At 66.1% G+C, this 25,987-nt stretch overlaps 6 protein-coding genes across 7 annotated transcripts; 4 read left to right on the top strand and 2 right to left on the bottom strand.

Annotated features, from left to right (window-relative positions):
- Nucleotides 1-36: 36 nt before the first annotated feature.
- On the top strand, nucleotides 37-5,591 carry NAGLU (N-acetyl-alpha-glucosaminidase). Its single transcript, XM_068419045.1, has 7 exons — nucleotides 37-58; nucleotides 950-2,042; nucleotides 2,208-2,355; nucleotides 2,487-2,633; nucleotides 2,833-2,918; nucleotides 3,136-3,392; nucleotides 3,592-5,591. The coding sequence occupies exons 1-7, from the start codon at nucleotides 37-39 to the stop codon at nucleotides 4,806-4,808; spliced, it is 2,970 nt and encodes a 989-aa protein (XP_068275146.1). The 3' UTR covers nucleotides 4,809-5,591.
- A 401-nt stretch (nucleotides 5,592-5,992) lies between these two features.
- On the top strand, nucleotides 5,993-7,523 carry HSD17B1 (hydroxysteroid 17-beta dehydrogenase 1). The gene is made up of 6 exons (XM_068418817.1): nucleotides 5,993-6,089; nucleotides 6,198-6,359; nucleotides 6,618-6,797; nucleotides 6,880-6,973; nucleotides 7,084-7,267; nucleotides 7,353-7,523. The coding sequence occupies exons 1-6, from the start codon at nucleotides 5,993-5,995 to the stop codon at nucleotides 7,521-7,523; spliced, it is 888 nt and encodes a 295-aa protein (XP_068274918.1).
- A 436-nt stretch (nucleotides 7,524-7,959) lies between these two features.
- Nucleotides 7,960-11,470, top strand: COASY (Coenzyme A synthase). Its single transcript, XM_068418665.1, has 9 exons — nucleotides 7,960-8,575; nucleotides 8,787-9,001; nucleotides 9,085-9,216; nucleotides 9,481-9,670; nucleotides 10,124-10,188; nucleotides 10,327-10,411; nucleotides 10,533-10,630; nucleotides 10,719-10,865; nucleotides 11,171-11,470. The coding sequence occupies exons 1-9, from the start codon at nucleotides 7,960-7,962 to the stop codon at nucleotides 11,225-11,227; spliced, it is 1,605 nt and encodes a 534-aa protein (XP_068274766.1). The 3' UTR covers nucleotides 11,228-11,470.
- A 289-nt stretch (nucleotides 11,471-11,759) lies between these two features.
- On the top strand, nucleotides 11,760-14,690 carry MLX (MAX dimerization protein MLX). The gene is made up of 8 exons (XM_068418668.1): nucleotides 11,760-11,863; nucleotides 12,066-12,102; nucleotides 12,204-12,293; nucleotides 12,482-12,588; nucleotides 12,823-12,922; nucleotides 13,181-13,280; nucleotides 13,697-13,898; nucleotides 14,045-14,690. The coding sequence occupies exons 1-8, from the start codon at nucleotides 11,819-11,821 to the stop codon at nucleotides 14,099-14,101; spliced, it is 738 nt and encodes a 245-aa protein (XP_068274769.1). The 5' UTR covers nucleotides 11,760-11,818; the 3' UTR covers nucleotides 14,102-14,690.
- PSMC3IP (PSMC3 interacting protein) lies at nucleotides 14,685-17,283 on the bottom strand. Of its 2 annotated transcripts, XM_068418669.1 has the most exons (8): nucleotides 17,104-17,280; nucleotides 16,903-17,015; nucleotides 16,740-16,829; nucleotides 16,561-16,672; nucleotides 16,294-16,439; nucleotides 16,012-16,065; nucleotides 15,475-15,534; nucleotides 14,685-15,394 (listed from the first exon to the last, which is right to left on the bottom strand). In XM_068418669.1, exons 1-8 carry the CDS (start codon nucleotides 17,135-17,137, stop codon nucleotides 15,335-15,337), a joined length of 669 nt encoding a protein of 222 aa, XP_068274770.1. In that variant the 5' UTR covers nucleotides 17,138-17,280; the 3' UTR covers nucleotides 14,685-15,334. The 2 variants fall into 2 exon arrangements, with proteins under 2 accessions (XP_068274770.1, XP_068274772.1); XM_068418671.1 differs by lacking the exon at nucleotides 16,740-16,829 and having other exon boundaries at nucleotides 17,104-17,283.
- Nucleotides 17,284-18,055: 772 nt separating this feature from the next.
- On the bottom strand, nucleotides 18,056-25,884 carry RETREG3 (reticulophagy regulator family member 3). Its single transcript, XM_068418667.1, has 9 exons — nucleotides 25,653-25,884; nucleotides 24,615-24,721; nucleotides 23,361-23,391; nucleotides 22,079-22,205; nucleotides 21,284-21,368; nucleotides 20,730-20,867; nucleotides 20,155-20,234; nucleotides 19,680-19,812; nucleotides 18,056-19,167 (listed from the first exon to the last, which is right to left on the bottom strand). Exons 1-9 carry the CDS (start codon nucleotides 25,868-25,870, stop codon nucleotides 18,734-18,736), a joined length of 1,353 nt encoding a protein of 450 aa, XP_068274768.1. The 5' UTR covers nucleotides 25,871-25,884; the 3' UTR covers nucleotides 18,056-18,733.
- Nucleotides 25,885-25,987: the final 103 nt, after the last annotated feature.

A 25,987-nucleotide genomic window follows, 5' to 3' on the forward strand; every position in this document is an offset into this window, starting at 1 on the left:
GTAAAATGAGACCGGCGTGACCGTGCCTGGGCCGAAATGTCTGCGCTTATCAAGCCCGGTCTGACATCCTGAGCGAAGGCCGGCGGGGGCCAAGCAGGGGCCCTTTTGTCCTGGAGCCTCCTGCCTGCCCAGATAAACCTGTTAACTGAGTGAAACGAGGGCTTACGCAGGAAAAACGAAGGCTTGGTTAAACCTGGGTGTTGTGGATGTGCTTTCACGGGGACTGGGGCAAACGCGCTCTGCTCAGGGCTGCTGCCCTGCTCCCGGCCCCCCGAGCTGCGGGGTGTCCCCCCACGGGGACCCGCTCCCCACCCGGGAGGGACGTGTTTACTCAGGCCTTTCCTGCGGGGCCGGGAGGGGCTGGAGGGGTTTTTCCATGTGCGGGAGGAGCGGAAGGGAGGTTTCTGTGGGGCTTTGGCAATTGTGTTTTTGAGGTTGTTGCAGCCCGGCGTGTTTCCCATCTCCTGGTGTCTCTGGGAGGGCGAGCAGCCAGAGGCCGCCTGCCCCTTGTCCTCCTGCACCCCTCGGATGAGGAGACGGATCCCCCGCTGCTGCGGGTGCCAGCTGGGGCCAGGGGTGCTCTCCCCCTTCACCCCGTCCCCTGCGCTCTTGCCCCACTCCCGTCTGCAATCACAACATCTCTGCCCGTTTCCATGGCGCTGCTTGGCCGCTCCCACGGCGCTGGGGCCGCACGGGCAGCCCTTGCTGCGGCCTGGCGGGGCAGGGAGCCCCCGGCCCCGGCCGTGCTGGGGAGGTGAGGGAGCCCCGGCCCCGCTGCGGAGCAGCCCCGGGCCCGTCCTGCGCCGAAGGGGGCGGCGTGGCTGAGCCCGCAGCCGGGCTCTGTCCTGGGAAGTGCCCACGGAGCGCGCCCGGAGCCGAGAGGGACCCTGCGCCACCCGGGCGAGCCCCCGGCCCCGCTCCCTGGAGGGGTCCCGCTTGTGCCCCCCAGCAGCTCTGCGCGGAGGCCCGGCCGTGCCGCGGGACCCCTCCCCGCCGCCGCTGTTCGTGGTTTCCCCGGCTGGGGCCCCGCTGGCACCGGCTCCGCCTGCCCCGGCCCTGCCCGGGGCCCCGCCGCAGCAGGCAGCGCTGCCGGCCCTGCCCGCACCGGATCTGCCTCGGGGGCCGGGCCGCCCCCCCCGCCCCGGGCACAGGCCGCGGCCCCGGGGTCCGGCGGGGCCCCGTGCCCGGTCTCGCAGCGCCCCCTGCCGGCCGGAGAGGCCCCGGCCCGGTGGCTGCGCCCCGGGAGCGACCCCAGAGCGGGTCTCGGTCGATCCCGGGAGCCCGGAGCCGGGCAGCGCCGGGACGAGATACGAAAACAGCCCCGGCGGCTCCTGCTCCCCGCGGGGGTCCCGCTGCCCCCGGCAGGAGCTGCAGCCCCGGCCCCTGCCCGGGCACCCAGAGCGGGCGGGGAAGGGACCGCGGTGGTCCCGGGGCACGGGCAGCGCCAGGACCATCCCCGCCCGGTACATCCCTGCGTCCCATGCTCTCCGCTCCGGGCGTCAGGTGGACCGGGACCCACCCGCGGAACCGGCCCCACCCGCCCCGCGCCGCTCCCGGTACCGGCTCGAGCCTGTTCCGCCCCGGCCGGCCCCGCCCACCGCCGTGCCCCGGGGAGGGAGCGGCGATGGCGGCGCGGCGGGGGCTGGCGCTGGGGCTGGCGCTGCTGCTGCTGCCGGTGGCGGCGGCGGCGCGGGGGGGGCGCGCGGCAGGGGCCGGTGCCGGTACCGGGGGGACGCGCGGCAGACGGCCGCGGTGCGGGCGCTGGCGCGACGCGTGCTGGGCGCGCGGGCCGCCGCCGTGTCGCTGTCGGTGGAGGCGGCGCTGGCGGCGGGCGGGCCCGACACGTACCGGCTGCGGTCGCCGCCCGGCGCCGCCGTGGCCGTGGCCGTGACGGGCTCCAGCGGCGTGGCGGCGGCCGCCGGCCTGTACCGGTACCTGCGCGACTTCTGCGGCTGCCACGTGTCCTGGTCCGGGGCGCAGCTCCGCCTGCCCGACCCGCTGCCGCGGCTGCGGGCCGAGATCCGCGCCGCCGCCCCCGGCAGGTAACGGGGCCGCGGGGTCCCGCGGGGGCGGGCGGGGCTGCGGGCGCGGGGCCGGGCGCTGCTCACGCCTCGTTAGCCCGGGACAAGGCGCCCTTACGTAAGGGAACGGGAACGGGAACGGGAACGGGGGGGCCCATCCCGCAGCCTCCCGCCCGCTCCCCCCAGGTACCGCTACTACCAGAACGCCTGTACCCAGAGCTACTCCTACGTGTGGTGGGACTGGGCGCGCTGGGAGCGGGAGATCGACTGGATGGCGCTGAGCGGCATCAACCTGGCACCCGCCTTCGCGGGGCAGGAGGCGACTTGGCAGCGGGTTGAGTATCGGGGCCGGGGGGAGCGGGCAGGGCAGCGGGGCGGCTGTGGGGCAGCGGGGGCACCGGGCAGGGCACTGGGCAGGGCAGCGGGGTGGCTGTGGGGTGGCTGAGCCCCCGGCGCCCCGCGCAGGTGTACCGCTCCCTGGGGCTGAACCAGTCCGAGATCGACGCGTACTTCACGGGGCCGGCGTTCCTGGCCTGGAACAGGATGGGGAACCTCCACGGCTGGGCAGGGCCGCTGCCGCCGGCCTGGCACCTCAAACAGCTTTACCTGCAGGTACCGGGGGCACCGGGGCTGCCCGCCCACCCGGGGCTGACCCATGCAGCCCCCTGCCCTGGTCCTCCAGGCTGAGACCATGCCCGTGGAGGCGTGGGGGCAGCTGCTCCCTTCCCCAAGCTCCAGCAGTGCCCAGGGGCCCCTCGCAGGGCAGTGGGGGCTCCTCGCCCCCTGCTCCCTCCCTCCTTCTCTCTCCCAGTACCGGATCGTGGAGAGGATGCGCTCGCTGGGGATGATCACGGTGCTGCCGGCCTTCGCGGGCCACGTGCCCCCGGGGGTTCTTCGGTAGGTGCAGCCCCACGTGCTCAGACCCCCAGGGCAGGTCAGCCCCGGCTGCAGCTCCCTCACGGTGTCCCAGCCCTCCCGCGGTCCCACCTCCAGCCCGCGCCGGGCGCTCCTGGGGCCAAGGCAGCTCCCGGCCCTCATGTGCCCGTGCTGCCCTCCCCGGGAGGCTGCCCTGTCCCCACAGCGGTCCCGTGTCCTGATCCCCGTCTGTGTGCAGGGTTTTCCCGCGCGTGAATGCCACCCGCCTCGGGGGCTGGAGCCACTTTGACTGCACCTACTCGTGTGCTTACCTGCTGGACCCGGAGGACCCCATGTTCCAGGTGATCGGGACCCTCTTCCTGAAGGAGCTGATCAAGGACTTTGGCACAGACCACATCTACAGCGCCGACACCTTCAACGAGATGACCCCCCTCTCCTCGGACCCTGCCTACCTCTCGAGGGTCAGCAGCGCCGTGTTCAGGTCGATGACGGGAGGTGGGTCAGCGCGCGGTGCCGGCCGGGCCGCGGGGCTCTAGGTGGGGACAGCGGGGGCCGGGGGCCGTGTGAGCGCAGAGCTGCCTGCACTGGGCAGACCCTGTTGGTGCCGGACCCTCTAAGCAGGGCGGTTGGTGGCCCTGGGATGCCTGCAGGGCCCGCCTGCAGGGGACCTCACTCCCTGCCCCTCTGTCCCCAGCCGACCCCGAGGCGCTGTGGCTGATGCAGGGCTGGCTCTTCCAGCACCAGCCGGACTTCTGGCAGCCGGCGCAGGTGCGGGCCCTGCTGCGCGGCGTGCCCCTCGGCAGGATGATCGTTCTCGACCTCTTTGCCGAGTCCAAGCCCGTCTACCAGTGGACGGAGTCCTTCTACGGGCAGCCCTTCATCTGGTGCATGCTGCACAACTTCGGGGGCAACCACGGCCTCTTCGGCACCGTGGAGGCCATCAACCACGGCCCCTTCGCGGCTCGCCGCTTCCCCAACTCCACCATGGTGGGCACCGGGCTGGTGCCCGAGGGCATCGAGCAGAACGACATGGTGTATGAGCTGATGAACGAGCTGGGCTGGTGCCAGGAGCCCCTGGACCTCCCCGCCTGGGTGACCCGCTACGCCGAGCGCCGCTACGGTGCCCCGAACGCCGCCGCCGCCAGCGCCTGGCGCCTGCTCCTCCGCAGCGTGTACAACTGCACCGGCGTCTGCGTCAACCACAACCGCAGCCCGCTGGTGCGCCGGCCCTCCCTGCGCATGGACACGGCGCTCTGGTACAACGCCAGCGACGTGTACGAGGCCTGGCGCCTGCTGCTGGCCGCCGGCGCCGACCTGGGCGCCAGCCCCACCTTCCGCTACGACCTGGTGGACGTCACGCGCCAGGCGGCCCAGCAGCTCGTCGGCGATTACTACGAGAGCGTCCGCCGCGCCTTCCAGAGCCGCGCGCTGCCGGAGCTGCTGACGGCCGGCGGCGTGCTGGTCTACGACCTGCTGCCGGAGCTGGACGGCCTCCTCGGCAGCCACAGCCTCTTCCTGCTGGGCCGCTGGCTGGAGAGCGCCCGCGCCGTGGCCACCAGCGACCGGGAGGCCGAGCAGTACGAGCTGAATGCCCGGAACCAGGTGACGCTGTGGGGGCCCAGCGGGAACATCCTGGACTACGCCAACAAGCAGCTGGGGGGGCTGGTGCTGGACTACTACGGCGTGCGCTGGAGCCTCTTCGTCTCTGCCCTCGTGGAGAGCCTCAACTCGGGCAGCCCCTTCCACCAGGACCAGTTCAACCAGGCCGTCTTCCAGGTGGAGAGAGGCTTCGTCTACAACAAGAAGCGCTACCCGGCCGTGCCGGCGGGGGACACGCTGGAGATCTCCAGGAAGCTGTTCCTCAAATACTACCCCAGCGCCCTGCGGCGCAGCCGGGCTGGGCCAGCGTGACTGCGGGCCGTGCCTCCGGAGCCCCCCGGCAGGGAGGGCAGGGACCCCGTGCCCAGGCGCCCGCAGCTCCGGGCCTGACGGCTGCGTCCTGGCCGTGCTGGAATGAAGGCACAGAGCCCCGGTGGCCCCCAGCCCCGGTGGCCCCCCCCGAGGGGGGCTGGCAGCCAGATGGGGGGCAGGCTCTGCCCCAGGGACCCATCCTGTGCCGTGCTCAGCCCTGCCGGCCCCCCTGGCTGTCCTGAGCCTGTCCCCGGGAGAGCCGGGCTGCCCCAGGCGTGAGCCCGGAGGCAAAGACTCCACTGCCCCAGTGCTCCCAGCTGGAAGCTCGGCGGGAGCTGGGACTGTGCAGGGGACAGGGCACATGTGTCCCCACCATGGGGCCCGGGACTGTGCAGGGGACAGGGCACACGTGTCCCTGCCGTGGGCCCTGGCTGGTCGGGGCAGTGATGGAGAAGCTGTCAGGAGGTGGCAGCGGTGGGGGGTGCAGAGCAGCCCCTGCCCCAGGGGAAGGGGGGACCGGCCTCACCCCTGCTGTGGTCCTGGGTGCCTGCACCAGGTGCTCGCTGCCCCACGGACCCCAGTGCCTGCGGGCACCCACTGCTGCACGGCCCGGCCACACTTGGTGCCTTTTGTATCGAAAGGGACTTGGCGGAGTTGTCTGGGGCGGTGCTGGGGCCGCGCTCCCCGGGACGGGGTTTTCTCGGCCTTTCCCCCGCGCTGGGGCTGAGGCAGAGCGCGGCCATGGTGCTGCCAGCCCGCGGAGCCATTAAAGCCTGACTGCTGAGCGCTGCCCTCCGTGTGTGTCCATCTCCTCTCCCCGTGCAGGACTTGTGCGAAACGGGGAGCGGAGGAGCGGCGCTCGGCCCCAGAGCCTGCACAGCAGGAAAAATGCGCTGGCAGCCGGGGTGCCTGGCACGGCACGGTGCGGCGTGGCTGGTGCTGGCCCCAGCTGGTGCCCACCCCTGGGGCTGCAGCTCCCCTTGTGCCCCAGAGCCTCCTCCCGCGGGGGGTCCTGGCTCCGCGGGGCCGTTATCGCAGCAGCTGCGCGAGCATCAAGGCGCAGGGAGGCAGGTGGAGGGGCCTTGAGATAAGGCGGCAGACACAACACGCGTGGTGTGGGGCGGGGGGACCCCCCTCCCAGCCCTCTTAAACGGCGCGGCCCCCTCGGCCGGCACTGCCCGCCCATGGAGAGGACCACGGTGCTGATCACGGGCTGCTCCTCGGGCATCGGCCTGGGGCTGGCCGCGCGCCTGGCGGCCGACCCCGCTGGCAGCTTCAAAGGTAAAAGGGGCGACGCTGCGCCGGGGGGACGGCACCCCCGGGGGGCTCCCGGGCTGGGCCAGGGGCAGCTCGGCGGCCCGGCTGCCCCACGGCCCCGCTCTCCCCCAGTGTACGCCACCATGCGCGACCTGGCCAAGGGCGAGCGGCTGCTGCAGCGCTTTGGGGGCTGCTGCCCCGACACGCTGGAGGTCCTGCAGCTCGACGTCACGGACCCGCGCTCGCTGGCAGCCGCCGCACGGCGGGTGCAGGGGCAGCGGCTGGACGTGCTGGGTACGGCTCTTCCCGGTTCCCCCACTGTCCCCAGGGTGGCTGGGGGGACCTCTCCAGGGTCGCCGACCTCCCCAGGGCACTGGGAGCAGATGCCAAATGACGGGAGGTGCTGGCGGTCCTGGGGCTGGGATGGGTCGTGTCCAGCGGGGCAGGGGTGCAGGAGCTGGGTCTGGCGGTGCCGAGGGTCACTGGCCATCAACAGGGAAGGTTCCTGTGCGGGGGCTGTGGTGCCCGGCTCACTGGTGCTGTGCCCGGCAGTCTGCAACGCAGGGGTGGGACTGATGGGTCCCCTGGAGACCTGCTCCGACCAAGCCATGAAGACCGTCTTCGACGTGAACCTCTTTGGGGCCGTCCGCACCATCCAGGCGTTCCTGCCCGCCATGAAGCGCCGCAGGGCCGGGCGGATCATCGTCTCCAGCAGCATCGGGGGGCTGCAAGGTGGGACCTGGCCCCGCTGCGGCGGGACCCCCAGCACCCTGTGGGGACGGGACGCGGTGCTCAGGGTGCGGCTCTGCCCCAGGGCTGCCCTTCAACTCTGTGTACTGCGCCAGCAAGTTTGCGGTGGAGGGGCTGTGCGAGAGCCTGGCCATCGTCCTGCGGCCCTTCAACATCCAGTGAGTGCCGGCAGCGCCACGGGGGCACCGGGACGGAGGGACGCCGGGACCGGGGGTACCACAGCGGCTCCCGCGCCCGGCTCAGAGCCGCCGCTCGCTCCCCGCCGCAGCCTGACGCTGGTGGAGTGCGGACCCGTCAACACCAGCTTCCTGGCCAACCTGCAGCGCCCGGACCCCGAGGGCAGCGAGCTGCAGGGCCTGGACGCCGAGACGCGGGGCCTCTACCGCCGGTACCTGCAGCACTGCCAGGGGCTCTTCCGCGACACGGCCCAGGAGGTGGAGGAGGTGCTGCAGGTCAGTGCCCGCGGGACGGGGACGGGGGGCTGCGGGAGGGCTCTGTGCCCCGCCGGGGACGGGGCTGACCCCGCTGTGGTGCCAGGTGTTCCTGGAGGCCATCGGCACCCCCTGCCCTCCCCTGCGCTGCGTCACCACCCGGGCCTTCGCCCCGCTGTCGCGCCTGAGGCTGGCCAGCCCCGACGGCTCCGCGTACGTCCGGGCCATGCACGACTTCGTGTTCGGGCGCGGCGAGGCCGGCGGGGACCAGCCCTGAGCGGGGCCGCCGCGACACCGGGGGAGCCGCGCTGCCATGCGACCCCCAGCCCCGCGGTGTCCGGTCCCACCGCGCCGCCAATAAAGCCCTTTGCAGCCGCACGGCTCCCGGCTCCGTCCCTCCCGCCGCAGCCCCTTGCCCTGCCCGGGGGCTCAGCCCGGTCCCCGGGGGCTCCCCTGCCTCCGCTCCGGGGTCCCGCGGGGGTGGCGGGGACCGCGACGGGGCCGTGCCCGGGGGTGCCGCGGGCGGGGGCCGGGTCTGTCCGTCTCCTCCCTCCGCGGGCGGAGCCCGGGCCCGACGCTCCCCTGCGCTGGGGCGCCCCGCGACCTCCGGTGCCCGCTGCCGGGCGCCGTCCGGGCTCCCCGAGGGGCGGGCCCGGGCCCGGGGCGGTGCCGCGGCGCGTTCCGGGGCAGCGGCGGCGGCTTCCGGCGGGGCGATGCCGCCGTTCGGCGCGGGGCTGCTGGTGCTGACGGCGCCGCTGCCCGCGCTGCCCCGGCGGGCGGCGGCGGCGGTGGCGGCGGCGGCGGGGCTGGTGTCGGGGCCGCTGTACGTGCACCTGCAGCCGGGGCTGCGCCTGGCCGCCCCCGCGCCGCGCCCCGCCGCGCCGCCCGCCGGCCCCGCGCTGCTCCGCGCCCTGGCCGCGCTCTACGGGGCGGCGGCGCGGCGGGGCCTGGACCTGCGCGTCCTGCTGGGCCCCGGCCGCCGCCTGGCCCGGCCGCCCCGCGTCCTGCTGGCCGCTGCCGCCGAGGCGCCGGGGCCGCCGGGGCCGGTGCAGCGGGGCCTGCAGCTCCTGGCCGCCGCCGCCTACGGCTGCCCGCCGCGCCTGCCCGCCGTGCTGCTGGGCGGCCCCGGGGACGCGGGGGGCCCCGAGCAGGACCCGCAGGAGGATCCCCAGGAGGAGCCCCGGGAGGCGCTTCCCGACTTCTCCGACGTGGTGGTCGGCGGCACCTTCGACCGCCTCCACGGCGCCCACCGCCTCCTGCTCAGCGCCTGCTGCCTGCTGGCCCGGCGGCGGCTCCTGGCCGGGGTGGCCGACGGCGACCTGCTCCGCCGTGAGTCCCGGGGCGGCCGGCACCGTGCTGGGACGGGGGACCCGGGGGCAGCGGGGGCGAGGGGAGCTGGAGGCGGCAGCCTCCCAAAGTCACGGGCGGGTTTTGTCTCCTCTCCGGCTCTTGCTTTTCCGTCGCTCTCCCCGCCGCTCCGGGAGCTGAGTGTCCTTCACCGGACGCTCTCTTGCTTCTCCGCCCTCCCGCCGCCCGGCAGACAAGGTCCTGACGGAGCTGATCGAGCCCTACGAGCTGCGAGCCGCGAAGCTGCGCGAGTTCCTGGAGGACGTGAAGCCCTCACTGCAGTACGACATCGTGCCTCTGGTCGACCCCTACGGCCCCTCGGTCACGGACCCCGACCTGCAGTGCCTGGTGGTCAGCGAGGAGACCCGCCGGGGAGGGGAGGCCGTGAACAAGAAGAGACTTGAAAACGTAATGCCTGCGCCGGAGCCGCTGAGCCCCCTTCCCTCGCGGCGTCCCGCGGCTGACGGCCCGCGGGGCTCTTCTCTCGGCAGGGGCTCCCCGAGCTGGCTCTCTACGAGATCCTCTTGATGAAGGACCCCGACCACAGGCAGAACGAGGAGGAGAAGATCAGCTCCTCCAGCCTCCGGCAGCGGCTGCTGGGGACGCTGCTGCGGCCCCCCCGGGTGAGGGGGTGCCCGGGGAGCCGTGGGCTGCGGTGGGAACGGTGTGCCGGGAGCGGGGGGCAGCCTGGGGAGCTGCAGAGCCAGCTCATCCCCGTGCCGCAGGGGACGGCTCTGGGAGCGCTGCCTGCGCTGGCCCCGGCCCGAGCAGCCCCTGCTCTGCAGGACCAGGACCCTTCACACCCATCTCCAGGCCGGGTGGTCAGGATCCTTCTCCAGCAGAGCCCGCGTCCTGGCTGCTGGCAGCAGCTTTCCTTCTTCCCTTAGCAAGACCCTGCCCTGCCTTCGCGCCCGTACGTGATCGGCCTGACCGGAGGAACCGGGAGTGGGAAAACCTCCATCGCCAAACTCCTGGGGCAGCTGGGAGCGTTCCTCATCGACGCGGACAAGCTGGGCCACGCCGTCTACGTCCCCGGTGGCCCTGCCTACGAGCGGGTGGTGGCGGCCTTTGGGGCAGGTAAAGCCACCGTGGGCTGCGGGGGAGACGGGGAGGAGGAGGAGGAGGGAGGGGTGTGCCATGGTCCTGGCGTCCCGGGGAGCCGTCCTGGCCTGCGCTGCCCTCCCTCCCCGCGAGTTTTGGGCTCCGCACCACCCCGATGGGCTCTGCAGCTGACGGTGATGGTCGGGCACGAGCGGGGCGAGCCACGGCTTTCCCCGTGTCCTGCACGTCCCACGTCAGAACCGCTGTGAAGTGGCTGGTGTGGAGGGCTGAACCGGGCGGCCGTTTAGGCAAAGCTCTTCCCTGTCCTTTTCTGGAGTAAGGTGACGAGCTGCCAGGTCAAGTCCTGCAGCTCCTTCCTGGGTCCCTTGGAGAGCCCCGAGCTGAAATCCTTTCCCTCTGACGTAGGCTTGCTGCAGGGAAGCGAGTTGGGTTCGTTCCTCCCAAGCCTGTTCTGCTTCTGTCTTGCAGAAATCTTGAATGAGGATGGGACGATTAACAGGAAAGTCCTTGGGGCCAAAGTGTTTGGAAACCAGGTGAGAGCAGCACGGACTGTCGATGTTTAACCTCGGGAGCGGGGTTCTCTCTGGGTGCCCTCTGCGACTGCTGCTGCCACCAGCGAGGCCCTTGTTGGCTGCCCCGGGGTGACCGAACCCCGCCGTGGTCCCTCCTAGGAGCGGCTGAAGAGTCTCACGGACATCGTGTGGCCTGAGATGGCCCGGATGGTCACGGAGCAGATCAGGGAGGCAGATGCTCAAGGTAATGGGGGTGGCTCCCGTTGCAGCGCGAAGGTGGGATTGGGGTGCGTGGTCTCGTGCAGGACCCCCCGAGGTGCGCTGCCTCGGCCTGCCAGGCGCTGAGCAGCGGCCTCGCTCCGCAGGAAAGGCCGTGTGCGTGCTGGACGCTGCCGTGCTGCTGGAGGCTGGCTGGCAGGCCATGGTCCACGAGGTGTGGACGGCCATCGTCCCCGAGGAGGAGGTGGGCGATGCCCCTTGGCCCTTTGCTTGCCCCTGGGGCTGGTTCTCAGCTTCTCCGAGCGCCTGAGCGTCCCCTCTGGTCCCGCCAGGCCGTGAAGCGCATCATGGCCAGGGACGGGCTGAGCGAGGAGGCCGCGCGCAGCCGGCTGCGGAGCCAGATGACCAACAGCCAAAGGGTGGAGCAGTCGCAGGTGGTGCTGTGTACGCTCTGGGAGCCCGACGTCACCTGGCAGCAGGTGAGCCCCGGGCCGGCCGCGGCGCCGGGTCTGCCTCGGGTGGCGGAGGGGGAGGCGAGTGACCGTGATGGGGACCGGAGGGCTCAGTGCTGTGCCCGGGTCACACACTGTGTCTGGGTGTGCTGCCCACCATCGAGCCTGCCTCTGGGCAAGGCCACGAGGGATGAGCTCGGGGGTGTGAGTGCAGCAGGGAAGGGAGGGGAAGTGTGGGACCCTCGTGTCCTGCTCCTGCCCCTGCCGTGGGGCCCCTCGCCCCGGCTCGGCCGCGGGCGCTGAGGTGCCGCCCCACGGGGGTTCTCCGGCAGGTGGAGAAGGCCTGGGACCTCCTGCAGCAGCGCCTGAGCCAGGAGCGCGGCCCCTGAGGGGGTCACACGCCTCTTCACTGTCACACGCCGACCCCGCGGAGCCCACACCGGCGGGACGGGAGGCGAGGGTCCGTCAGCGAGGCGGCCGTGCCAGGGCTGAGCCCATCCGCCACGTCCAGCCCCGCGGAGGGGCCGGGGGCGTCCCGCCGACCCCTGCTGAGGGGGGGACGCTGCCGCGGCTCCCGGGGCCGACGGCTGAGCCTGCACCTCCCCGCGGGACAGTAAAGGGGCTTCTCCCTCTGTGCGTGTCTGTGTGCCCGTCCTGCCCCCGGTGCCCCCAGCCCGCCCCGGCTCTGCGGGACGGGGGGGCCCGTCCCCCTCCTCCCTTCCCCGCTCGGTGCCGCCGGGTCCGTCCCGTGGGCGGGGGGCGGGTGGAGCGGCCGGTCCTGCCTCCGGCGGGCACCGGGCGCGGGGAGCGGCGGGTCCCGGCGATGAACCCCCCGTTAACGAACCGCTCCGGCCCCCCCCGGCGCTCCCGCGTCACCGTGACGTCACGGCGGGCACCGAGCGGGCGCCCCCTGGCGGCGCGGGGCGGGCTGCGTTTCCCGGCGGCCCCCGCGGCGGTCACATGACCGGGGCGGGCGGAAGATGGCGGAGCCGCCGGGCGCCGCGGCCGAGGACGCGTGGGGGAAGGTGGGTCCGTTCGGCGGGACCGGGGCTGAGTGCGGGCGGGGTGAGCGCCGGAACGGGGAGAGCACGAGGGGCGGGGGCACGGCGAGGGGCAGGGGCCGGGGGTCGGGGGGGGCCGGGCCGGGGCGCGGGGGCGGCGGGCGGCGGCCCCGGCCCTGCTGACGCCTCTCTCCCGCCCGCTGCGGCTCCGCCGGTCCCGCGCAAGGTGGACGCAGCCTACAGCGACAATGGCCTGGACTCGGGTAGGTGCCCCGGCAGCCCCACGCGGCCCCGGTGACGCGGCTGCCCGGTGGCCCCGCCGCAGCCCCGGGCCGTGGCTGACGCCGTGGCTCCCCCCTCCCAGCGCTCTTCATGGAGAACGCGCGCAAGGGCAGCGTAGTGTCCCGCGCCAACAGCATCGGCTCCACCAGCGCCTCCTCCGTCCCCAACACAGGTGGGCCGGGGTCTCCCCTCCGTGGCCGTGGGCCGGGGTCTCCCCGCCGTGGCCGCGGGCCGGGGTCTCCCCTCCGTGGCCGCGGGCCGCTCCGCCCGCCTGTGCCCAGAGCGTGGCGGGGCTCCCCGCTCCCCCCCGGGAGCTCCCGGCCAGGCTGCTTCGCGCTTCAACCCGCTCCCTCCGTGCAGACGACGAGGACAGCGATTACCACCAGGAGCCCTACAAGGAGTCGTACAAGGACCAGCGCAGGCGGGCGCACACCCAGGCGGAGCAGAAGAGGCGAGGCGCCATCAAGGTAACCCGAGGGGCTGCGGCTGCTGTCAGCGCGGCGAGCCGCGGGTTCCCGGGGCCCGGCGGCACCCAGCACCCTCCTGTTTTCAGCACCTTCCCCCTTGTGCTGCTGGGCACACCCTCCCCCGGGGAGTCACCTCGGCTCTGGCCGGCTGCGTGGTGGGGGCTGGGGTTTGACACCTTTTGAAACAACCAGCTGGGCTCCAAGGGCGTGCGCTGTGGCTCTGCTTCCCCACAGAAAGGCTACGATGACTTGCAGGCCATTGTTCCCACCTGCGAGCAGCAGGATTTCTCCCTCGGCTCCCAGAAGCTGAGCAGGGCCATCGTCCTCCAGAAAAGTGAGTCTTGAGGGTGGGGAGAGGGAAGGGGGTGCAATCAACCCCCTAAACACCCCGCTAGAGCCACGCGCTGTGGAGGTGCAGCACCACGGGACCTTCTGGTGTGACGATGCTCTGGGGGAGCCCCGGTGCTGGTCACCACCCTGGGGAGAAGCAGGGCAGCCAGGAGCTGATGCTGCCCAGGGCCAGACACCTTCTGCGGGGATCTTGGGGGCTTGTGTGCGCTCTCGAATCCTCACTCTGTATTTTTGTGCTCAGCCATTGACTACATCCAGTTCCTGCACAAAGAAAAAAAGAAGCAAGAGGAGGAAGTATCTACTCTCAGGAAAGATGTGATGGCCTTGAAGATCATGAAAGTGTAAGGGAAGAGCTGTTGGTTGCTGCCCTCTTCTTCCTGTGGTTTCCCCCTCGTCCTTTCAGGGCTCCGTGGGTGCAGGCAGTGCTTTGCAGGCAGCCTGGCACCTGCCGTGCCAAGCCTGTCCCCGCCTGCTGTCAGTGTTTCTCCTTCTGCAGCTCGGTGTGGGTTTGTCTCGGGTCAGTGGTGGAGTTAGGTCCACCTTTGTACTAGAGTCAGAAAATGAACCTGCTCCCAGTGTCAGGAGAGGCTGCAGCTTCCCCGTGTTCGTTTACTTGCAGGACCTCCTGCGAACTCCTGGTCCTCCCCACCCCTGCAGCCCTGCTTAACGGCCAGGGGCGGGCACTGAGCTCTGCCCCGCAGCTGAGCGGGAGCCGGGGCCGAGACCTCGCTCCGCTGCTGAACACGGTTTGTTTCAGGAACTACGAGCAGATTGTGAAAGCTCATCAGGACAACCCGAACGAGGGGAAGGGCCAGGTCTCTGACGAGGTGAAGTTCAACGTTTTCCAAGGCATTATGGATTCCCTGTTCCAGTCCTTCAACGCCTCCATCTCAGTGACGAGTTTTCAGGAGCTCTCGGCTTGTGTCTTCAGCTGGATCGAGGAGCACTGCAAGCCCCAGGTGAGCGGGAGCCGCGGGCGGTGGCAGAGGGAAACGGGGCCAAGCCCCCGCGGCGCAGGGACAGAGGTGCCCCCGGCCCTTGTGGGAGTCACCAGGGACGGGCCATTCCTCCACGGGAACAACTGACCGTGTCTCCTCTGCCCCAGGCGCTGCGGGACATTGCCATCGGGGTCCTGCACCAACTGAAGAGCCAGCTCTACTGAGCCCTCCTGCCGCCTCCACGCCCACGGGGCATCTCCTGCCTGGGGGCCTGCGTGACGGGCACCAGGAGGGGCTGGGCTGTCTCCTTCATGGCGGTTCTTAAAGTTTATTGTATTAACTACTCCACCAAAAGGAGGCCATGCAGGGCCCTGCTCTGCAGGAACCATCACAGCCAATAGTACCAAATATTTGTAGGGACTTGGCAAAGGCGGGGGAAAAAAAAAAAAAACGTGTGTATTGAGTAGGGGTCTGCTCAGGTGCCAGAGAGTCTTTAGCTCAGGCAGGCGCACGGGGTTTGCCTGTGCCACTGACTCTCCTGCTCTGTCACCTCAGCCTCCAATACACCCCCTCCTGATCCGGGCAGGGCAGCAGCTGCTGCCCCGGTGACACTGGCAGCAGGATTTGCTCTCTAACCACGTTCGTGCCCCGCTCCAGGGGTATCGGATATTTATTTTAGAGTTTCCCCCGTTGATGAGGGCGTGCTCAGCGCCAGGCTGTGTGCTTTGACGGAGTTTTACAGACCTCACATGTGAAAGCAACATATTTTTCTATTGTGAAAAGTAATTAAATAAATTTTGCTGAATGTTTTAATGATTCTTCTGCTTTTTATTTGTTGCCAAGTTCCCAGAGCCTTCCCCTAAAGATGGTCAGAGAGGGGGACACAGTTTCTGGAAGCCCAGCCCAGCCATTGTGGCTCAGGTTCCCCCCTCCTGCCTCTTGCCTGCCCCAGCTGGGCTCTGATGCCCCTGGAACAGAGGAAAACGCCCCAGCAAAGCACAGCTGAGCCACCAGCCCCGTGTTTAATGGGTCGTGTTCTCGTGTACCCCGTGGCCACACCGTGGGGAGCAGCTGACACGCAGAGCTCTGCAGCAGTAACAGGCACCAGTTCTTTCACCTCGCTGAGGCACTCGCCTCCTCCTCTGACTGTAACCCCAGGGACCCCACAACAGCGTCCCCACACCTTCCCCCACGCCGCCCCGAGCACACCCGACCTCAGCAGCTCACTGCGCCGAAGGGCAGGAGGAACTAACGTTCCCTCTGCCAGGGAGACAGCGAGAGGGCCCCATGCCCAGTTACTCCCTCCAACCACCCTTCCAGCTGCAAAGCATTCAAAAACAAACACATAAAGCCACAGGACAAGCCCAGGCCCCGCAAAAAACAGGGAAAAAAAACAACCCAACAGCTGAGTTTCACCATCAGCTCCTGCCACCTGGGGCAAAGACGCCCTCAGCACCTCACGGAGCCGCCGGCAGCGTCACGTTATGGTCCTCGTCCGTCTCGATCCCAACCTCCTCCTGTGCAAGCAGAGAGCGACTCAGCGGGGTGGGGGGGGCAGAGCCAGCGCCGTGGGGCAGAGCCTGGGCTCGGCACTTACAAAGAATTGCTTCTTGCTTTTGGGGTACCCCTCCAGGATGGCCTCCAGCAGCTCGGTCGCCTGGTGAGACAGGGGCACTGTGAGGGCTGCGGGGCGGCCACACCGAGCTGCCAGCACCGGGCAGCCCCGCTCCTGCCCTGGGGGACTGTCCCCCATGGGGTGTCACAGGCCAGCACAGCTCGGGTGATGGCGTGGGAGCGGCTGTCGCTAACGCACGAGAGCCTGGTTTGTTTCCTGAGGACAGGCAGAGCCCTGCAGGGACACGGCCTTTTCCCAGGGGATCACCCTGGTACCCCCGAGTCCTCCCCAAACTTGGGCGCCGTGAGCGCAGCCCTCCCTGCTCCAGCTACAGCCTTCACCTGGGGTCTCCCCACTCAGCACCGCAGCAGCAGGAGGGCGCTCAGCTCAAACAGCGGCTGCTCCCCAAGCTGCCCAGCGCACGCCACACCTCCATCAGGGCACCAGCGTCACCCCAGGACTGTCACCGCCACCTCCCTGGCACTGCCCACCCACCCCGCTCGCTGGCACGACCGTTACCATTCGCTTCCTCCTCCGCCACTCCTTGCAGTACAGCTTCTGCTCGCTACAGACCTGCAAACAGCACGACAAGGTGAGAACCAACATCACCAGCACGGCACACGCAGCCGAGGCTCGGGCACAGGCTCTGCGGAGCAGCCCGGTCCCGCACAGCCCCACCTCTGTCGCACCGGTCAGTCGGACCGGGGACCGGATAACCCAGCAAAGGGTCTGGTACGACTGGCCCAGCCCTGGCCCCAGCGCTGCTGCTGGTGCTCGGCTCAGCCCCTGGCACCTCTTTACCTTCTCTTTTTCTTCCGGAGTCACGTGGTTGGTGGCAGACTTGATCCTCTCCAGTTTCTCCGTGTAACTCGCACAGTCCTTCCTCAGCTCCTCAGTCTCTCTGGCCAGCTCAGGGGTTGTCATGGAGCTGTTCAGGTCCTTCAGCTCTGGAAGGCAGGCACCGATCACCGGCCAGGCCGGTGGCCAGGGCACAGCCGCCCGTGCCCACGGGGCCCCCAGCTGCTCCCGGCGCCGCGGGGGGCTGGCGGGGCGGCAGGGCCCACTCACCCGCCTCCATCTGCCGGCAGCTCTGCTGCAGCGCCTGCACCTTGGCGGAGAGCGCGGTGATCTCCCCGTCCAGGCCGCGGAGCTCCACGTCGCTGGCGGCCGGGAGCTGCTCCTGCGGCGAGGCGGCGGGTCAGCGCGGGCCGGTGCCGGCGGAGGCGGCGCCCGGGGCCGGGGCTCACCTGGTCGGCGAAGTAGATCTTCTGCTTCCCGTAGGCCTTCTCGCGGATGCGGCCCTGCTGCGCCAGCTGCTCCAGCGCCTTCACCACGGCCTGCGGGACCGGCGCCGTGAGCCGGGCCCCGGGCCCCGGCCCGCCCCGCGCCCCCCGGCCCGGCCCCGCTCACCGCCTTGCCCAGCCCGTGCTCCCGCTGCAGGTTCCCGAAGGCGTCCTGGGCGCTGTACGGCCGGTTCTGCTCCTGCAGGTACCGCAGCAGGACGGCGGCGGCGGCGGCGCCTCCTGCGGGGCAGCCCGCCGGTCACCGCGGCCCCTCGGCCCCCCCTCACCGCCCGGGCCCCCCCCCCCACACCGCCCGGCGCCCCCTCACCCCCCGCCGCGGGGCCCTCGCGGCCTTTGCTCATCCTCCGCCTCCGCTCGCCCCGCTCCGCTCCCCGCCGCTGGCGCTGACGCACTTCCGGCGCGCCGCCCGGTCCCCGCCAATCGGGGAGCAGAAAGAGAGGCGGGCCGGCGGATGTCGTGCCGTCCCGCGGCAGCCCCGCCCCGCTGCACCGGAGCGCGGAGGCGGCCCCGCCCGGCGGAGAGCGGCGGCCCCGGGGCGGGAGAGCCCGTCCACTGCGGGGCCGGGGGCTGACGGCGGATGGAGAGCGCCGGGCCGGCGGGCAGGGGGCTCTGCACCCCCGGGCAGGGCAGAAGCCGGTCCTCCGCCCGCTCCGGTGAGCGGCACATGCCGTCCCCTGCCCGCCGGGACACCGGGCGGTGCAAGGCCAGTGCGGGGTCTCACGGGGGTAGAAAATACCCTGCAAACATCCCCCCCCCGGGGCCAGCCGCCCCCTGGCCGCACGTTCGGGCAAGCGGAGTCAGACACCGGCAGCCGGTCCGGGGCTCCCTGCACGGGCACGTTCTTTGCTACACAAACGCGACGGGAACGGGGCTCTACGGCTTAGGAAAAGCAACAGGGAGGCTCCGTGAGGCGGGAGGGGCTCGGCCCCCCACCCCCAGAACGGCTCCCTGCAAGCTGCTGGTTTTACGTGACCGCGTCGCACACGAGCTCCGCGGCCGCTGGTGTCCCGGGGTGGTGTCCCCGCTCCGGTTCCTGCCGGTGGGCTCTCAGCTGCACGGGGCTGGGGAGCAGCGGGCTGTGCCCAGCGCCAGAACGGGCCGGACCGGGCAGACCAGCCCCCCTCTTCCCTCCTCCAGAGAACCCGCGCGGCAGCGTCAGCACGCTCCACCCCCCCCGCCTGCTCGGGGAGCACAGGGCGCGTGTAGCCAATCGCTACTCCGTTGTTTTAGGAAAGCAACACAAGCGCAGCCGGCACACGTAGGTGTTCTCTGCAGGACTCCAGTCACCGCAGGAGAGGTCTTATTGCCATTACGTCTCTTACAAAACAGCATCACCAGAGAGCTGCCACCGGAGGTGAGCGGTCACCGCAAGTACAAACGTGGGCAGACGCTGTCGTGTCCACGACAGGAGCAAGGGGTTTGTTTCTACCCGAAGCTGGATATTGCTGGGAGAGAAGACTTGGATTCTGTGCACACTTTAGGAGTGGGGAATGGTTGTCCGAAATTCAGAACAGCAGTAAGTCCCAGACACTGAGTCTGAGGGGAAACCCATCCCTGGAAGGTCGGCTTCAAGATTGTCCTTGGCAACGCTAAGTCGGTCTGACCAGTGCTCTCCAGAGCTGCAGACACCGATTTATTGTCTTAGGTGAGGAAGTTTGGAGCAAGCAGCATCCTGGCAGACGGTGCAGGGCAACGCATGGGTGATTGTGGAGCTATCACATCAACGTCTTTTCCCTATGAATTACCAGTGTAGTTTATTTTAAAATCCAAGCGAGGCTACAGAGTCACGAGTCACAGTGGTGTTCCCAGCCAGGACTGGCCGTCACGTCACTCACACTCACACAGGAGACGATCTAGGTAACTGTGCAAGGCTTTTTCCTTCCAGGATTCCCCTCCACGACGTGCAATAGAAAACCAGAGGGAAGTGGTGGGGTTGCTTACTGGCCCCGAGAGCCAGCAGGATCCAGCTGGTTCAGCTCGGACTGATCCAGCAGTTCAAAGTCATCCCCTTCCGCATCAGTGTCCAAGTCCGAGCTGGCCGTTCTGAGATAAGTCTTTGCCCCTCTCTGGGGATTGTCGCTGCATGAGGAGCCTGGCTGAGGGGCTCCTGACAGCGCCAGCTGTATCATCCCTCTGGTGACAAACCCGGCTATGTCAGTAGTAAGATTCTGTACAGATGGCAGCGCGCCGGACTCCTCCTGGTCGTAAGGGAGATGCAGATCTTCTATCACCTGTGGGCGGTAAGCCAGGCTTGGGATCCCAATGCTGGTGTCATCTTCGTCATCTATGCCGGTTACTTCTGGGTTTATGGAAGGGAAGTCGGGGAGATCCCTGGCAAAAGATTCTTCTGGGTCACTGTGGCCGTCCAGGTCTAGAGGAGGAGAAAGTGCTTTAAATACACAGCACATGCCAACACCCCGCAGGCGAGGGCAGCGCAGCACACACAAGCTGGGCCGTCACCTCCCCGACACAGGCGGCCTCTTGTCACCTCACAGACCCAACGCCCTCCAGCCTCCCCCTCCCGCAGCTGCTCGGGATGCTGCTGAGCTGCCAGGTCCCTCGCGAGGAATGTGGTGCTGAACCACACACCTTCTGCCAGAGGAACACACCCCCTCCAACCCGCACCCCCACAGCCAGAGGCTGGCAGAGCTGGATCTGCCTTTGAAGAGCAGCTGTCATCGCTCTGCTAAAGCGCCACGGGAATTAAGAAGGAAGCTCAGTTCTGAAAAACCAGGCAGTTGCATCTCATCTCAGCCAGCAAGGCAGACATCAAACAGCTCGACCTCAAGGGCAGCAGGCAGCGAGCGCATCCTCCCTCCCACCCGTCACACCGGCGCCAGCCCAGCACTCCACACCTTCCAGAAGCTGCCCGTTTCCTCTCACCTTCTGATCCCTCTGTCAGGGGAGTCTGGCCCCTAGAAAGGTTAAACATCCCGTTTTCAGTGTAGGAGACCTCAGCATCCGAATGCTCCGAGTCAGAGATGGTTAGCTCCTTGGCGACCACAGAGTCATCCAGCTTTGAAAGAAGAGATAAAATTGAGAACATCAGTGCTGGAAAGCTTATTTGTGCCTCAAGACAAAACACATGATCCAGTGGCCACCAGTTAAACCCAGTCCTCATGGGAAGCTGGTATCTGAGGCTTTATTCATGCTTTACCACCCAGCCTAGGAGACTGTAGTTGATACAAGCAGTGCTGGACATACTTGAGTGAGACAGAACAGGACAGACCTCTCTAGGAGAACATCCTCGTCTGATTTTCCATCACAACTCAGCTACAACGTGCTGGCTACAGGCCACGCACTGCAGCGAGTTAGTTCTATTCAGCTGAGCTCTTCTGTGCCAGAGGCGCTCCGTTACCTTGGGACAGAACGCGGCGAGCTCCTCCTCGCTGTCGCTCCCATCATCCACAGCCTCCTGATTAAGGGATCGGCGACGCACTGCCAGAAACCAGAGTCAAAGCTTATTACTGCTGCTGGGACAGGGGTCTGTACAGGACCGGCCTTACACCGAGCAGGAAAACCCTGAACTGGCATGCCTGGACACAACACAGCATGCTTTGTCCCACAGCAGAGCAACGTGGTCATTTCTGACTTGGGTTGCTGCAGATCTTCTGCTGTGATGACCACATTCAGCAGCTACCTTGCACTGAGCCCCTCCTCTTTTTTCAGTGCATCTGTGATATGGGACACACAGTTCTGGCAGCTGAGGAATGGAGCGGCTCAGCACCGTGAAGAGCTCACACCAGCTGCTAACTGGGAGATGCCTGCGGAGGCAGAGCTGCCTCGCTTCCTTCCCAAAGCAGTTGCAAGTATTTGCCACGGGCACTGGAGTGACAGCCGTGCCATTCACGCAGCCCCATCCCACTCCAAGACCAGGGGCTCATCCACAGGCTGTTGCAGGCACCAAGGGTCAGAAACAGCACAGAAACTTACGTTGCTTCTCCCGCTGCTTTGATATCATGTAGCCTCGAACGCTGAAATCCAGCCGCTGCAGAGCTGGCTCCAGCTTCATGTACATGCGCTGCCCCAGCCTGTGGTACACAGTGAGGGGCCACAGCAGGATGAAGAGCACTGAGGTAAGTGGGAACGCTGATTAGAAGTCTGTTCAGGGTGCTGCCTGGCAAACAGCTTGCCCATATCGTGATGCAGTATAACACACACAGTACACAGATCTGAGTACCGCAGGCAATGCCGCGGGAGGCAGATAGAAGGGGTGCAATCACCTCCACCAATTTAACAAAACTGAGAGGCCAACCTATTAGTGCTCAGATCTATAGTTACTAAGCACTCAAACATGCTCTCTCTGGACCAGAGACCTCACACTCCTGGTCAAGAACCACCACATTCCACGCAGAATGTATTATTTTAAAGCCATTCACACAAGCTTTCCTTTTGAGCAGAAGAGCCCCACCCCTCAGACACTCAGATCCCACTCATCTCTGCCCCTTTTTACTCGTAAGTCTGTATTGGCACAGAGATCTACTTACACAGCAAGTACGAGAGCAAGAGTCCAGGGATATACCGGCCCAGGACAGCCAGGAAAGTAAAGACTCCACACACTAGAAGGCAAAACTGAAGACATGGGAGACAGTGAGCGTCCAGAGTTAAGCAGTGGATTCACTCAGTTCTTGACTGTCTTGTTCTCTGCAGATTCTACATCAAGTAATAACTCTAACGACAGCGAAGCCTTCCTAGCGTTCAACTACCCTGCTCTAGGACTAGTGCAGACACAGGAGGTATCTGGCTTCAGGTGACAGGAGCACACCAAGGCCTCTGCTGCAGAACATAAGGAGTTTCCCAAAGCAGTTACGCTAAAAGCAAGGAAGAGGCTAAAGAAGACAGAACTCTTCGAGGTGAAAAGGACAAGGACAGTACCACCGTGTTACAGGCTCCTCTTTGCATAAGCCTCAAAAAAAAGAAAAAGAAAAAAAAAAGCTTGACACGCTTTCTCAAACTGTTAAAATCCAACGAGGGAGACGAGTTTGACAGACCCTTTAGAAAGCCAGAAACCTCCAGAAGGAGCGGCTACCTTTCCACTTCACTAGTGCCATCAACATGCTGACACTCGTTTTCTCCTCCCTCCTCCACAACCTAATTATTCTGCCTGTGCTTTCTATTCCTCTCCACCACTTAACAGCCACGTTGTTGTGGGAGACCTCCCGTGGCAACCTCCCATGTCTGAACGCATTCAGCCGACGCTGGATGCCGCCACAAAAGGATACCAGCGGTCAGCAGAGGCTCCACACGGAACATTTCATTTGCTGAGGTCTGTACATTCTTACCTTTCCAGGGTTCTGCCTCTTGAAAATGAAGAGATTACTTAAGAAGTCGGTCCCAGCCACCCATCCTTCAGCCAGATGGTGACAGAGCTCTGGCACTCCGAGCAGCCGAGGGTGGACGTAGCCCCAGCTGCAGCGAAGGGAAGAATTCGGGAACAGATATTACTGCATCGACATCCGTGCAGAAGTCACTTGTTACACACACTTGTCTCAATGCTGCCTTCTCCTCTCCCCCAGCTGCTGGGCTCTAGGGGTGAGGGCCAGCCTGCCTTCCAAAACACCACCTTGCCAAAAGCAGCACTTCTCCGTACCGCTCTACGAGCGCCCCGGTTCTCCCGTAGCAGCTAAGGAGCAGTAATTCCGGTCATTCAGCCTCGTGGCTTAGACTAGTTTCCATGCTACCAGAGGGAAAGGGCAGTACAGAAGCAAACTGAGTGAATCTGCTTTTTCTGCACTTAATTGGTTATCAGCAACCCCCAAGAATTCAGCACGAGGTTTACAAGCAGCCTTGTACCTTACTTAATATATCCAGTTACTTCGGAGGCATTGTCTTTGGCAAGATCTATTAGTGCTTCTTAACTGCTAGTCACGAGTACTCGAAGGTTAGGAAGAACAAATCCTTTTGTACTTGGGCCTCTTGCAAAAGAAAAAAAACCAAACCAACTCATTTGGCAACAGCTCAAGTGATTTAATCTGGAGCTGAGCACCCAGTGCAGCACAGGCAGGCAGAAAGGCGTGCCCAGAGAGAGGAAGGTGTTATTAGTAAGACAACACCCCAGCGTTTCTCAACCCATTATTAATGCTGCAGTCAGATCATAACTATGCAGTAACAGCTTCTGGGACAAGCCTGTTAAATGTTCCCTATGGAGTCTCAGAAGACTTCATTATTTTAAATAAAATGCTGTTTTCATAGATTTGTTTTGGTTGGAAAAAAAACTTTAATATCATGGAGTCCAACCCGCTACCGAAGCCCATACAAAAGGAATTGCTCTTAAGGCAGCACCTCTAACTTAAGGGTGCAGGGGGGAAGTTCTACAACACTCAAGCAAGCATTACTGGAGGTCAGTATGAGGCAAAGATTAAGTACAATATAATGGCTTGGGCGAGTCAAGACTCATCACAACGGCTTGTCAGAGTCCGGGGTTCCGTTCTCCCTCCACTAAGCAGCTCCCTCCTCCCCTGCCTTCCTTGCTCAAAGGAGCCAACACTACAGGCACGTGCAGGTAATAATTACACGGTATCACAGCAAAGTACCAACCAGCAGAGGAGTCAATTAGTTTCCTACCTCTCATTGTCTAATTCGTCAGGTCTTGCCACTAAAATATTAAGAACAGACACTACATTAGTTGCAAGGAATTTGCCAGGAGAATGCTTAGCTTTTGGGATTTAAGCAGAGCTTTAATGAGCTGGGGAATACCTGGAAAAGACATTAACTGTAATTAAGAGCTGGAGATGCATCACTGTAACACATTTCGAAGGTGTACGTGTGACAGGACAAGACTGCAAGGGAGTCTCCTTGTTGCTCCTCAATATTTGCCACCACAGCGGCCTTCCAGACAACGTCCAACAGTGCCAGGTATTAGCAAAAAATACCACCTTCCCCCCCCTCCCTTCCCCTGCACACACCCAGACGGGGAAGGAAGAACAGCTTGCTTACGGAGAGGCACCAGAGATTTAGGTCTTTTGATACTTTCTCATCCAGGCTGGGATTTGAAAAGTGACCCAGGGATGTACCAGTTATCCTGACAAATCCAAATCAGGGTTATGAGGGAGCCAGAGAGACACTTCCTCATCACTTCAGCTACAGAGCCTGAGCCACACTGCTGCCAGCAACCGAGGAAAGCTTTAATGTCTTCCCAAGAACGACAGAGAACACACACTGAAGCAGAAAGCTGGGAGCTGTACTTGCTCGTTAGTCAGGGAACCACCTCGAGAGCATGCAGACCACCCACACGGCTTCCAACCGACCTGTCCATGCAAAGCCAGTGAGATCCTGAGCTGCTGAGAGGGGTAGTGTTCGTGAGGATATTAATACCACGAGTGACACACCTGCTTTGTTTACTGAAAGCTTTAGACTAACTTCATTAACAGCCATTAAGACGCCTCTCCTTTCAAAGAAATCTCTACTCAACAGCAAGGCTGGGACTCATCTTTGTCCTGAAACATGAAGTTGTTTATTACAGATTCTGAGGAAAAATCCAGACGTATTCCACATACACCTCAACTTCTTCCTCTTGTACTGAATGCTCAGAGGGTGAATCACTGCTTCAAGACCTGCCCCAGCTCACGTACACCAGATGTTTCAAGGTTATGAGACAAATACCAGTGTCACAAGCATGAAAAGCTCTTCTTATGCTCATATAAGTTAAATTTTCCAACTCCAGGAAGAACATGCCTACAGTGTTGCCTGCTTCTAGATGCACAGAGCAAAACCTCCAGGATTTGAACTGTTTAACTCCAGGCAGTGCAGAGCCTATATACCTCTAGGGCTAAAAACAGTACTTGATCTGCTGGTATCAACTCAAACGTTGCAACTTACCTCCAATTTCAGGCCAGATTTTGTGCTTCCACTGATCTAGACAAACTGCTACTATAAGGGTCAACGCAACCAGGAACAGCAAGCGAAGAGAAGTCAGAGCAAAAAACCTACGTGGAAGAAACAAACAAATCGGTACCGACACACACAAAAGGGCTGACACAAACTAACTCAAAACAAATCAGTCGCTGGGTATCAGTTACAGCCAGAGAAAAGCAAGGGCTAATCGGCCAGCGCCCAGCCTGCCCGCGCTGCCTGGCGGGAGCTTATCGGTGGGTGCCGTCAGGCTGCTGTAGGGACCCTTATCTGCTCGCACCCTTCGCAGCGGCCAGCCCTGCTCTCCCCTCGCCCGTCAGAGGCGCGCAGAGCCCGCTGCCCTCCCTCCACCGCGCACACAACAGTTCGGGGTTTGCTGACCAGTGTTTCGCTTTCAGGGAAAGCATTCCGAGAGGGACAGAGCTGGGGTGGACACCAGCGCTGCCAGGGTCCCTCGTCTGCCCAAATCGGTCACGGACTCAAGCCCTCGGGCTGCCCGCTCGGTTCCACCCCCCCTCACCGCGAACCGTTCCCGGCCAGCGCGGGGGGCCCGGCTGTTGGGCACGAAGCGGAGGGCGCGTTCCCCCGGAGGAGCGGCTCACGGGTCCCGGGAGAAGGGGTACGGGGAGCCGTGACCGCGCCGGCAGGCAGGGCACCGGCCGCCAGCGCCCGCCGAGCGCCGGCCTTCCCGCCTGCGCCCACCCGAGACCCACCGCCACGGGGGGACAGCCCGGCAGGGCAGCGCGGCAGAAAACAAACACCCCCCCCCCGCAGCTCCGAGGCGTCCCGGCGGATCCCGAGCGGCCGCGGGGGCACCGGCCCGGCGCCACCCTTCCCCCGCCGCAGCGAGGGGCCTCGGCGGGACGCACCGTCCGACACGGGGACGGCTACACGGCCCGGCGTCCCCGCGGGGAGTGGACCCGGCCCCGCCAGGTCGGCCTGCGCCCCGGTCCGCCTCCTGCCTCCCCGCCCGCCGCGGCCCGGGCCCCGCCGCCGCCCGCTCACCAGAAGAGGCCGTGTGCCGCCACCCACCACAGCGCGCTGCGGCCCGGCCGCTCCCACACCAGCGCGGCCTGCGCGGCGCTCAGCAGCGGCTCGTAGGGCCCCAGGCGGCCCCGCAGCGCCGCGCTCAGCGCCTGCACCCGCCGCTGCCGCTCGCCGGGCCCGGGCCGCGCCGCCGCCATCGCTCCCGCACGGCACCAACGTCCGGCCGCCGCGGGCATGGCGGCCCCCGGCACCGGAAGCTGGGCCGCGCTGGGCGCCGCCATCTTGGCGCAGGCGCGGCCGCCGCCGTCTGCCCGGGCGCCGCGAGGGGCGGGGCCTGGCGGCCGCTCCCGGAA

This window comes from Nyctibius grandis, chromosome 26 (genome assembly GCF_013368605.1).
Source record: "Nyctibius grandis isolate bNycGra1 chromosome 26, bNycGra1.pri, whole genome shotgun sequence".
NCBI lineage: Eukaryota > Metazoa > Chordata > Aves > Nyctibiiformes > Nyctibiidae > Nyctibius > Nyctibius grandis.

Bases quoted from the DNA above. Each gene is read 5' to 3' on its own strand.
- HSD17B1 (XM_068418817.1), top strand. From the start codon at position 5,993: ATGGAGAGGACCACGGTGCTGATCACGGGCTGCTCCTCGGGCATCGGC. The intron at 6,090-6,197 runs GTAAAAGGGGCG...GCTCTCCCCCAG, and splicing joins CCCCGCTGGCAGCTTCAAAG to TGTACGCCACCATGCGCGAC. The intron at 6,798-6,879 runs GTGGGACCTGGC...GCTCTGCCCCAG, and splicing joins CAGCATCGGGGGGCTGCAAG to GGCTGCCCTTCAACTCTGTG.
- MLX (XM_068418668.1), top strand. From the start codon at position 11,819: ATGGCGGAGCCGCCGGGCGCCGCGGCCGAGGACGCGTGGGGGAAG. The intron at 13,281-13,696 runs GTAAGGGAAGAG...GGTTTGTTTCAG, and splicing joins GCCTTGAAGATCATGAAAGT to GAACTACGAGCAGATTGTGA. The intron at 13,899-14,044 runs GTGAGCGGGAGC...CCTCTGCCCCAG, and splicing joins AGGAGCACTGCAAGCCCCAG to GCGCTGCGGGACATTGCCAT.
- PSMC3IP (XM_068418669.1), bottom strand. From the start codon at position 17,137: ATGAGCAAAGGCCGCGAGGGCCCCGCGGCGGGGG. The intron at 16,673-16,739 runs GTGAGCCCCGGC...GCCTCGCCGCAG, and splicing joins AGATCTACTTCGCCGACCAG to GAGCAGCTCCCGGCCGCCAG. The intron at 15,395-15,474 runs GTAAGTGCCGAG...CTGCTTGCACAG, and splicing joins AAAGCAAGAAGCAATTCTTT to GAGGAGGTTGGGATCGAGAC.
- COASY (XM_068418665.1), top strand. From the start codon at position 7,960: ATGCCGCCGTTCGGCGCGGGGCTGCTGGTGCTGACGGCGCCGCTGCCC. The intron at 9,671-10,123 runs GTAAAGCCACCG...TCTGTCTTGCAG, and splicing joins GGTGGCGGCCTTTGGGGCAG to AAATCTTGAATGAGGATGGG. The intron at 10,866-11,170 runs GTGAGCCCCGGG...GTTCTCCGGCAG, and splicing joins CCGACGTCACCTGGCAGCAG to GTGGAGAAGGCCTGGGACCT.
- NAGLU (XM_068419045.1), top strand. From the start codon at position 37: ATGTCTGCGCTTATCAAGCCCG. The intron at 2,043-2,207 runs GTAACGGGGCCG...CGCTCCCCCCAG, and splicing joins CGCGCCGCCGCCCCCGGCAG to GTACCGCTACTACCAGAACG. The intron at 3,393-3,591 runs GTGGGTCAGCGC...CTCTGTCCCCAG, and splicing joins GTTCAGGTCGATGACGGGAG to CCGACCCCGAGGCGCTGTGG.
- RETREG3 (XM_068418667.1), bottom strand. From the start codon at position 25,870: ATGCCCGCGGCGGCCGGACGTTGGTGCCGTGCGGGAGCGATGGCGGCG. The intron at 23,392-24,614 runs GTAAGTTGCAAC...TTAATATTTTAG, and splicing joins AATCTGGCCTGAAATTGGAG to TGGCAAGACCTGACGAATTA. The intron at 22,206-23,360 runs GTAGGAAACTAA...CCTTCGCTGCAG, and splicing joins GACGAATTAGACAATGAGAG to CTGGGGCTACGTCCACCCTC.